Genomic DNA, 12,031 nt, shown 5'->3' with positions numbered 1-12,031 from the left:
GCATCAGTTAAGCAAACTAGATTTTACCCCTAGAGTGGCTTTGTTATAGGTCAGCGATTTATATAATTGATGTAATTTCTATATATGGTTAAGAAAGTTCTACATAGATTCATAAGCTATGTCATCAGCCTAAGCTTTGTTTAGGCCCTACAGGTTTGTCAGTACTCTGTCAAACATGTAAATTAGAGGCAAAAAAAATAGCATCGCTCTAACAGCCAATCATTAGAGCTAACTTCTGTGGAATCTACTCTCATGGTGTTTACACTACAGCAGTGTTGTCCAACTGAGTGAGTGGACTGCCCTGATCAGATGCAGGAACAATCAATTATGAATGCAGGCAGATTCCTCAGATAATTGCATGTGGCTCCCTTTTGACCTCCAGTGTTGTCAGCAGCGAGTCCCCACCACAGCAAACTGCCTCCGTGATGACAGCTGGCACAATCTACTTACATTACATTTGAGCTGCAGGAGCCATGGCGTGACACAATCATGTTCACTATGTAAGCATAAACATAGATATATGTAAAACCTCACGTGTAAAGGCATACGTAAGACGATACATACATTTGGAGACAAGCTCGTGAACACAAATACACTGAACATGTGCACACGGTGGATCTGTCCTGAGGCTTATAAAGCTAAAAAGAAAAAAGAAAAAAAAAAGCAGCATAGATTTGAAATGAAATACCCCGAGGACACATGTTTGCTTTGTCATGCACGGGACAATCAGAGCAAGCGATGTAGTTGTAGACAATGATGATGCACTTACTTTCACTCTGCTGTCACAGAGTCTCCCAGAGCCATCTTTACAGAGATTTCCCAGTGAAGATAGTGTTATGTAACAGCGGCGGTGGACCCTGCTGTTCATATTACTAATGCCTCACACTGTGGCGGGGTCACGTGCCTTATCCAGGCCACATCCAGACGCCAACGGCAGCCGTGTTCCAGCTGTTACTATAGCCTATAGCTTTAGTCACTCAGGACCATGCTGAACCATGCTCCTCTCACAATCCTACATCCCAAGTGCTAAGCACGTTAAGCACCTTAGACCATTTCTATCTGTTTTTCTCCAATACCACCACTGGAGGCAATTCTTCATATTAGTTAGTATTAGTAAAGCGCTATACAAATACAGGCCATTTACCATTTTAGTAATGCTATTGGGCTTATCCACAAAACTATACACCGATTGTATAATGATACACAAAATTCACAGTTCACATGGTTTCAAAATTATTTTGTACAATAGTGCAGCAAGTCTGCTCACACATTGTGTGAAACACTCACTGAACTAGAAGTTAGGTAATAGCATACCTTTTGTTAAAGAAAGAATAAACACAGACCAAACCATTTGAGCCACACACACCTCACCCTATCATTCCAAAGCATTGATTAGTAATGTTTTACGATGCTTTTAAACACTAGCTACAAACCACAAGCTAGCTTTTTTATCTTATTAGCCTACATTTGTTGACATGAACAGCCAGAGAGTTAGCAAAACAGAAGGAAATTTAAAACCAGACATGTCATGACTTAACATTGTTTTATTCCATCACTCAGACAATATCCCACCACTTGTGTTCCATAATTACAGTAAACTAAATCATTCAATGCTATCTTTCCACACAACCAGCAGTGAAGACGTGCTTGTCCAAAGTAGTGAGAGTTGAACGTAGATGGTTTTAAACATGGATAAACCATCCAGAAAAATTAAACCTTTGCAGAAATTCTATTTGAAGACCATCAGATGGCGATAATTGTGGTTGCAAAAGCGTTCTGGTCCAGTTTATATGGAAAACGTGTTCCAGACTTGATGTCTGTAAACATCTGCTTAATGAGTTCATGGGCTCAGTCACTCATTTTGAGTGATATTCAATAAAAAAAAATGTATGTCTTTCACACGTTTCAAAAAGTTTATCTGTGCTCACTGGCTACCAGGTGTCAAACCCGTCATTAGCCAATGAGCTAACAGCTGACAGTCAGTCCTCCAGTTTTTTGAAACCAAGATGCAGATGCTGAAAACTTTCATTTCAAGTGGTTGACATTACAATAACTATGTCCGCTTTTTATACTGACTATGAGTCTATGTCAAACAGCTGTCCTTACTTTGGCACAGTATGCAGCACTGTGGGTGGAAAGTGCAGTCTTACCCTCTGGCACCACAGGGAACAACAACTTTTCTGGTGAAGATAAAGTTTTGCATTTTTTAATTCTTCACAAACAGACAGCTGATAATGTTGTTTTTCCCCCCCTAAGCAGTTATTAATTTTACATTTGACTTGCTACAGTTGAATTTTATTGTTGTTGTTTTTTTAGTTTTTGATTATATAATTAATGCTAGTTTGATTGTTAGCCTTACAAAGTGTACAAATGTGTTACCTGGTAAGATAGAGGGAAAAAAAAGTATAATTCAATCAGGCAACAATATTTTCTTAAGAAGAGAATAAATCTCTTTGCCATGAGCTTTTTAACTTTGCAGTTGCAATAAAATGTTATAAAACACCCTAAAGGAAAGAGAAAATCCCACCGAGCTTAATCTGTGTACTTTAATGGATCAAAAGTGCATTTGTATGCAAAACCCACAACTCAGAACTTTACTGTTTTCATTCATTCTCTGTGCTCTCAGCAAAAGAGTCTTTATATGTATGTAGCAGATTGAATACAGATTAGCTTATGAGAATCTTGACACATTAGTAAAGCAGCAAAGCAAGTACATATTGTCCCCAGTATAATTAAAATATAATTTTACTTAATTAATGTTTAGTAATTCATTAAAATTATATTTAGTACTTGAATTGTTTTCATTTAAAAAACAGTCATTACATCACTACTAAACTCATTAAACTGCTCTTCGGTTTTATTCATGTGCCATTAAGGCAAGCACCAAATTAATTTTTCTAATTCACATTCAGTATTCTCTCCGAGTCAAAATAAATAAAAATGTTTGAACCCCTAGCATGTTTCACCACACCCATTTGCTGCGTATGCAAATATTATCTGACCCTGGGGCTAGGTTTAAAGGAAAAAAAAAAAAAAGTACACTTCCTCCCACCACCAGCAGCACCCTACTGCCACTCCTCTAGGAATCTACTCCGTGGACAGCACGCAAATTTTTGGTTTGAAATATGAAAACTTGCCTCCGGTGCATAGTGAGGATAAAAGTCCCTCTGCTGCCAGCAAAGGGATCGCCAGCGAAATGATGAATGGCCATGTCTGCTTGTCGAGGTGGACAGGAGGAGCTACGGCACGGATGGGAGTTTGGCGTCAGAGTACTCTCTCATATCCAAGGTGTGAATCGAGACTGACAGTTCTAATTCTGGAAACACTGCAAATGAGTGACCTTGGGAGGCACTCGTGCATTCATGCACAGATACACATAAAATATTTTCTCGCAGTAAAAATCATAATACATCCCTGTATGTCCGCTGCCAATGCTGCAATCTGCTACAGCCAATGCAATATGCAGAAATAGTTTTACCCCTTGCATATTTACACTGTACCCATTTATAATGGACAAACATACACACCGTATCATCTTTCAGCTGTGAAACACACACACAGCCACACAGACAGTATACACTGTTATCTTAACGAAAACAATGGATAATCTGAGCAAATATTTGGTAAAACCCATTCAAGCAAATGCATCCATTTCAGTTGAATGCTTTTTCCAATTAGTATTCCTATCTCCACTTCACTGACATAAGTTCAGCAATCCTACTAGTTTCCTTAACCTAAAGCTAAACACACCTCCTCTGCATATACAATCTACAGAAAACATCTCCTGACAGGCATGGCAGTGACAGCTGGGACCAACGTCAAGCCCAAAGACCATGTTATATCACACACACTGACCATAAACACACTGCTCCAGCTATGCTAAGGTAAGTGTACGCTTTAAACATGTTTCCCCATCAGGTCACCAACAACACAGAAAAAAAATAAGCATGAATCCTCACTGCATGCAAATGATGCTTAATGTCCTCTGGCTCTTCACCGTGCTGTCAAACCTACACTCCTGGGCAGAGCAGCTCAAAACATGCTGATCCATCTCCAAGACATGCATAAGAGGGTAGACGGTTATGAGTGTGTAAGAGGCAGTGGGTTGCATTTCAATTATGTTTGCCACTAAGAGATATTATGATCATCCACCAGCAGCAGCAGCATCAGCAGCAGCAGCAGCAGCAGCATCAGCATCAGCATAGGAAGCCTGCAGCAGAGTCAGTGCAACAATCCGCGGCTCGGAAAAACATACACAGCTTGACAGCCAACAGTAGATTGGTACACTACCTTAGCAGAAAGGGCCGACGAGGAAATGGCAGGTGTCTCCTACTGTGTCGAAAGGAAAGAGAAGCAGCCGGCAGCAGGACCAGGACGATGTAGCATAAAATGGTTCATCAATGCTCGGCAGAAAGAGGCACAGCCAGGCAGCGCAGGCAGAGAGAGAGAGAGAGAGAGAGAGAGGGACAGCCAGCGAGCATCATTCAGTTCACACTATCGTGGCTGTGCAGCAGAGCACACACATCAACACGCCCCCTTCCTCTCTCTCCTTCTCTCGCTCTCTCTCACTTTCTCTCTCACACACACATGCACGCACGCTTAGTCACACAGACACACGCACGCTGGGGTGCAGAGGCAGTGCAGTGTGCAGTGGTGCCGAGCAGTGCACCTTCTCCACGATGTCTTTTGGTCCTCTTTAATCAGGACCGTCTCTGTCCTGTTCTCTGCAGTCACAGACAATTCTGTCAATAAACGCTGCCAGCGGCGTGCTGTATCCTACTGCCCGCTCACCTAACCAGCCACTGATGAGTAGCCATGATTGAAGCTGGCAAGGTCATGCAAGGTTCTCTGACATCCCCAGCTCCAGTGCTCCCAGCTTTGTGGCACTACCTCCCAGCTACTGTATTTCTTTTGCAAGCTAATACAGGAGCACCGCCTTTCCTCATCATGGGTCATCATGCCACAGAGGCTGCCCAGCGGCTCGACAAAGCCTCACTCGCTGTCAAGTTGGGCAAGACCAATCAGCTGTCATAAACAGTAGCAATACCGCGGCCGTCCAATCGCAGATCGGGAAATCAAGTGCACAGGGGTATTAAAGGGGATTATTTGGGTCATCCTGGGTTTTTTTACTACAGGGAGATGTGGAGGATAGCAGCACAGCATGTGTGGTGTGGCTGCCCTCTGTGGCTGACAGTGGTGCTGCACTCTGTTATGGGAAAAGGAGAAGCGGGAAGAGCAGGGCCCAAAACGACTTCCCTCAACATTGATGCTTAGCAACTACAGCAGGCTCTTACCTCCTGTCTTGGGGCCTCCCTCCCCCTACGGCGGGACCCTCGCTGCAATCCCAATCGACAGACTATTTATCACAGCATCTGTTTAAGACTCAAGGCAACCACGACACAAGCAATTGTCAACCGTTCCCACACGTGTCCTCTGACTGTGTGTAAACACTAAATGGGGAGGTGCTTAGTTCTGATAATAAGCAGGAAGTACTGTTCAGTATAGCACACCTTTATAGGTAACTGTAGATCTCACCAAAGTAGGACTTCTAAGTGTGATTTTACCCTGTTTTTCCACAGATGTAAATGCTACAAATACATTTAAAATGTCTGTCTCCATCACACCGAAGCTCTACAGGTAGACACAGCATTTAAATAAAACCATTAACTGTTACGGACTAGAGGTAAACTGTGTCTATTAAACTATTTGGAAGCACAGTATTTTCTCATCCCCGGGGAGGGCAAAGCTGTACAGGGTACGTCAAATTGTTCGCTTATTTTATTCTTGAAATAATGATTCAGTGGATGCCTGCCTACCTTAGAATGTTAAAGAGAACCAAACCTGGGCAGACAGCTGTCAAAAGCTGTCAGAAGGCAGAACAGCAGCTCCAGGCCTGCCTGCGCCCAGCTTACTGAGACACATTCGGAGGTGTGAACAACTGTTTTGGCATTCCCTTTTGTGAAGAGTTCGGAATATTATTCAAAAACTGTGCAACAAATAGAACACGGAGAGCTCAGCTTTTGCACGGAGATGATTTGGATACGCCGATGGGGTCAGACAATATTCACCAGAAAATAACTCATAACGTGCATATGACAAAGAGGTAGAGGTCAGATTGCAGTTATTTTTTCGACATTTCAAAAGGGGGAGGAAAAATACAGGTTTCAGTTGCTACAGGCCACTACACTGACTTCAGTCATATTAAAGTGCTCCAGGTCCTGCCCTGCCTCCTGCTGTTTGCCTGTAGCACGAACTACCCTGATGCTATCTACGTCACCCTCCTCTGAACACTTGCATTGCTCTTGTTATTATGTCGGACCCTTATGTAAACATTTTAGACATTTTCAAAAGAACTGTCCATGTATGGATTGTGGGTTTCCTTTTGAGGCTTGTAGACAATGGCTGTGAATACAAACCCCTACAAGGTTCTCTGCAGGTGCCTGAATGAGCTTGCCATTCTCATCTCTTATTACCTCTATAAGTAAATTACTGCACCTGCAGGGTGCAGTTAGGCTATTTGCTTTAATCAAGCAAATAGCCTAACTTTGTGAACACCAGTCATGCAACACGCTGAATAGATCGTGTGCTGACGATAGAAGTATCACAACATAGTTCTCATCAGATGTTACCACTTTGCTTTTTCAAGCTATGTTAATTTACATCATACACCTGCCACAGGCTCCAGCAGCTGGAACTGGAAGATGGTTTGAGTATATCGCTATCACTAACAGTTACTATCATAATAGTTTCTTTCCAACTGTGTCGTTTTTAACTCATTCCAGCAAGACTGATACAGAAGCACAAATACAGGCAGGAGTTTCAGGGGTTTTCCTGGTTTAGAGTGGGCCTTTCTGGGTAACAGTAAGCATAAACCTATTTTAACACAAGCCTCAGTATTTCATATACTGTATTTCTGACCATTTAATGATCAAAAACTATTGAAATTGGCATACCAAATACAATAACTATTTAAAAAATATTTTACTAGAATGATTTTCCTTTGGCTCCTGGTAAAAGCTTTGAGGGCTCATAAAATTCCCCTATACAGGAAAAATTTAATAATAATGGATTGGATTTATATAGCACTTTTCAAGGCACCCAAAGCGCTTTACAATGCCACTATTCATTCACTCACTGGTGGAAGCAAGCTACGGTTGTAGCCACAGCTGCCCTGGGGCAGACTGACAGAAGCGAGGCTGCCATAACGCGCCATCGGCCCCTCTGGCCAACGCCAGTAGGCAGTAGGGTAAAGTGTCTTGCCCAAGGACACAACGACCAGGACAGAGAGCCCGGGGATCGAACCGGCGACCTTCCGGTTACAGATACGCTGCCCAACCCCCTGAGCCACGGTCGCCCTTTTTTTTTTAGATTTGCCATGTGATAATACAGAGTTTAGTGTGATTAGGGTCAAAGTACAAAACACAAAAAATAAGTTTTCTGTCTCTGCGTTTAACTTGTGCTAGACTAATAATATGTCCCACGTCTACTGCGCTTCAGCCTAATCTCATCATCACACTCCTGTCCCTCTGCAAGCCTGGGTGATGGCTTATATCGACACTAGAGTAAAAACAGGACAGCAACCTCTTTTGTGATTTGGAAAAGTGGTGGCAATTGTATTCAATATTTTCATTCAGCAGCCTATTGCAAGTATTTGAGCATGAAACGTCCTCAAGTACTGGGCAACCAATCGCAAGGTGACTGCACAGGTCACCTGGTTCGAGGCAACCAATAATAGTTTTTGATATGCTGCAAACCTCCCTAGCATGACTGTAACATAAAGCTCCAGTGTAGATGGCCCCTGGTGACCACGGGTCCATAAGGAAGAATTGTATTACTAATCGAATGGCAAGTGTTTGCTAGAGGTAGCTTACTTTTGCTAGCTGACCAGTTTGACCTAGCAACAGTTTCTGCTGCACCAAAGATCTTGTGATTGCTTTGGTCACGAGCAGATTGCTGCAGTCACCTGTAGTTTGAATAGAAGATACCAACTTGTCTGCAAATACTCACCAACTACTTGCTAAGGAGCAGTGAAACTGAACCAGGTTGGTTGTCAACCTGTTTTTTCTTTTCTTTAAAGGTGAACCATGCAAATACAGGCAATTAGTGACGACCAATAACCTCCAGCAGTCACTCACCAACCACGCAAAAAATACATATTCTTCTGCAAACTAGCTCTAAGCCTGTGTGACAGAAGCCTAAATGTTGGAAAATTACTTTAGCCTTCATTTTGTATCGTCTAATTTAAAGAGTCTATGAATCTAGATGCTTAACTGATTATCTAGTTGAGGGCAGCAGGAGTGCTGCAACCTATCTCAATCTATCTGGGCAAGATCAAGGGTACACCCTGGATTGTCAGTTTATCGCACCGAAAGCAACTGAGTACCCAACATTCAAAATGTTGAAAGTGACAATATTTAGTTTTCCTCAAGAGTAAAGATGGGAATAGATTCAGACAGTCCAGGTGCTAAACTGATTTGCCAGCAGTCCAGACTTTTCACAATTTCAAAAGCATTTTGAAAAGAAAATTAAAAGGGAGCCTGAAACAGACAGAAAAATCAGAAAACATTTTACTTTTCCCAACTCAACCTATGTTGCAGAGACACTAAAAACTCTAGGAGTGGCCAAATCAACAATCCGTAGATTCTTAAAGAGAATGAACTCACTGGCCAACCCATCAACACCATAAGGCCTGAAAGAGCACCAAAGAAAATTAAAGTACGTCATGCTGTTTAGAAAAACTGTAATTCAATTCCATTCACATTGATTTTTAAAGTTAAAAGCTATATGGTGGTGTACAAAACAAATATTAATGGACCTAACTGTAGCTATCCATTTTAAGTCTATTTAATGAGCAGCAAGGACTACTTACGCTGTTATGTTGTTAATTTAATAGCTAAATATATGAGGCAAGACGATTATTAAGAGGTGCATATGGCTGAGTTTGTTAATAATAACCTCAGTGGCAGTCAAGAATCTTGTTTGAGGAGCGCGGGATGAGGTCAGATTATGGCTGCAGGCATCAACAAATTCTGATCCACAGTGTCCAGACACTGTTAAATCTTATTCACTGAAAGCTTAGCAACCAGCACACACTCAAACAGCACGCCACACTCACTTTATCCGTGCCTCTCACCCAGCTGTTCTTCTTTGCTCTGGCCAGCGTTCGTCTCTGGCTCCACACTACTTCCCGTTGAGACTGTCTCAGGAGTTTCTCCACCTTGCAAGTCTTATGGCAACCCATCGTCCCCTGCCAAATGGAAAAATAGATGTCAAGCAAAGCCTTGCATCAGTCACATTTCATCTCTTGCTTGGTACAAGCAATAACCTACCATGACAGAACAGTTTGCATGCTTCCCCAAGTGCTTGTCATGGTCAGCAGCGACGGATGATGATCTCCAGCATGTTCAGATTATAAATATCTGTATTCAACAGAGTTACATAATAATGGATTTGGATTATTGTTAGTACACACAGACAGAAAAGATGACACAGCTGCCACAGGAAATGCAAAATGCATAAAACTACACCTCTGTAATTGAAAAGTCGAGTCAATATATTTATATGCATTTCCTCTTATTATATGCACATAGAAAGTGTTAAAGGCTTTAAATATTAACTGTGGAAATCATAAAAAAAATATTAAGCTCAATTTTATTTTAGAGTGTATGCTGCATTAGGCTACAGTTTAAAATTCATGCTTTTCTCAAACTAAAATTGTGATTTACAGCAGCTGTGAACCTTAATGCGACTCCAGACTAAGTACACCCTGAAGTCTAACGGTCATGAGTTACTGCACAGTTTCCACTGTGTCATCTAGACCAGCGTGTTCCAGACCCAGAGTAGACTTATTAGCTGTGGACTTCTCCTTCCCTGACAGCTCCAATTCCAGTTAGACTCTAATATACTAAACGACAGTGCTGTGCAAAAGACTTGAGCCACCTTTGATTTCTTTATTTTTTTCCAGGAAAATGGGAAATAGATGCAGTGATTTATTCAAACATGTGCAAACATACATGGAAATACAATATATAAGACACAAACAAAATTTACATAATTCTAATGAGTTTAAAAATCTGTATTTGGCATGAACACCTTTATTCTTCAGCACAGCCTAAACTCTCTAAATACATTAAACAGTCCTCAGGAAGAGTTTGCAGGTTTTGCAGTACATTCAAAGCTCTTCTTTGGGTGTTTCTGCCTTTTTTTTCTGTCCTCTGTCAAGATGATCCCACACTGCTTTAATAATATTGAAGTGCAGGCTCTGGGGAGGCCAATCCATGGCTGATAGTGTTAAATTGTGTGTTTGTCTATCCAGGTATGCTTTTACCACATTGGCAGAGTATTTGGGGCATATTGTATGGTGGATTAAAATCTAACGGTACTATTATACCTCCATAATTCCATTAATTTTGACCACATCCCCAACACCACTGGCTGAAACACAGCCCTAATTGATGACAGCACCTCCACTGTGGCTGTAGACACTCACTGTCACTCACCTGATCTCCTCTGTACAGTTTAATGATTTGAACTAAAATTTGGATGAATTACTCCTTAAGACCTCTTGCCACTGACTTTGGTTCTTGTGTATTTACCTCTGACTTTTCTCCGTTTCTTTTCCTTAATAATGGCTTCTTGACAGCAACCCTTCCACTGAGATCATTTCTGATGAGGCTTCACTGAGCAGCAGATGAATCAACTGAAGGGTCAGAAGCATTGCTCAGGTCCTGTGTCAAATTCTTCCTGCATTTTTAACGCTTTCTTAAAGACATGAATTAGAGAAACTGCTCAGCTGCAGTGGATAACTTTTTAGCCTTGCTACTTTAGGTTTCTGTCTTGCACATGTCCAGCTTCCTCAAATATTTTAAGAACACACTGCATCCAGTGCTGAGACATGCCAAGCTGATTGCTCTTTGGGAATCATGTCGCACTCTTTCTTAAATTTGACGTCATACCAACCCACAGAGCTGGAGTCTTCTAGCCACTCTTGCTTAAGCCAAACTCAAAAAGGTTGCAAAAGCGTACGATATGATCCACGACCCTAACCTAATATTTACAAATGTGTGCAATGATTTGTAACTTTTGAGGACTGACAAATGCAAAGCAATCAAACCACACGTGAAACCATTTTACAAGTGTACGTACATCCAAACCTGAAATACTGGTCGTTTGCGCGCATTTTTTAAGGTCAGCTCGCGAATCAGATAATTTTACCTTTAGAAAACATTTCTGTGCGTACAAATGTCTAAAACTACACGTAACTCTCGCTCGCTTGCTCACAAAACCTTATACGTGCGAACGAATCGCTCGATACGAACAGATCAAGTTTGAGACTAATTTAACGGGGCCAACCTCGCACAGATCCACAAATGTGAGCTGCTTTCAGGTCCCAGTGTAAAACTGGGACATTTGAACTTCAAACACTGTACTTTCTCTCCACGCAGATTAGCAAACACAAAGCTACATGCACTACTAGCAAGGGAGGCTGGTGAAAGAAAATGAAATAGTGCTCCAGCCCTGTTGCATTTGACTAGTAGCATTAAGCTAAGTTGTTCTCCATTTGGCATATTGATTTCTATTTTGACTGATATTTCCAGCTTTCACTCATGGCAGAGGTCAAACCTCACTGCTGTTGTTTTCTTTAATCCCCCTGCACTTTCATCACATCCAGTGGCTAGTGAGCTAACACTATAAATAACACTGAAATTAAATGAATTTCAACTGTATTCTCAGCAAAACTGACTGTCCATTTAACAACTCCACTTTATCTCACATACCATCACTTCACATAGGTAGTTGATACAACCTATCACACAACTCTGAATTATTCTGGCTTGTTTATAATCCACTCTTACAAAATGTTGATCTCAACACGCCCCTCAAGCTTCACCTTCATCAAAGTCAAGAAAAGTTGGTCTGGTAGTTGAGGATACTTATTCCAGCCAATCGCTACTCATCGTTACAGATCAGTAGGGACTATGATGTAAGTAATGCAAGCACTTAAAATAAATTATTTTATGTGTAAAGTAAT

The 12,031-nt window shown here is 41.5% G+C and overlaps 1 protein-coding gene across 3 annotated transcripts in view; it reads right to left on the bottom strand.

The window, feature by feature from the left end:
• The window catches only part of rimbp2b (RIMS binding protein 2b), a 109,270-nt gene extending 98,365 nt beyond the window's left edge, over positions 1-10,905 (bottom strand). For 2 of the 3 annotated variants that reach the window (XM_012917350.5, XM_012917349.3), the window contains exons 1-3: positions 10,596-10,901; positions 9,330-9,419; positions 9,116-9,247 (exon numbers count right to left, since the gene is read on the bottom strand). In XM_012917350.5, coding sequence (XP_012772804.2) covers positions 9,116-9,247; positions 9,330-9,332 — 135 coding nt within the window. In that variant the 5' untranslated portion in view covers positions 9,333-9,419; positions 10,596-10,901. Of the gene's footprint in view, positions 1-9,115; positions 9,248-9,329; positions 9,420-10,595 lie in introns of all 3 variants that reach the window. The other variant, XM_076890710.1, reaches the window with a different exon arrangement.
• Between the last annotated feature and the right edge of the window lie 1,126 nt (positions 10,906-12,031).

The sequence above is a fragment of the Maylandia zebra genome, linkage group LG12 (genome assembly GCF_041146795.1).
Source record: "Maylandia zebra isolate NMK-2024a linkage group LG12, Mzebra_GT3a, whole genome shotgun sequence".
In the NCBI taxonomy this organism is placed as follows: domain Eukaryota; kingdom Metazoa; phylum Chordata; class Actinopteri; order Cichliformes; family Cichlidae; genus Maylandia; species Maylandia zebra.
This window is presented reverse-complemented; position numbering and strand designations above follow the sequence as displayed.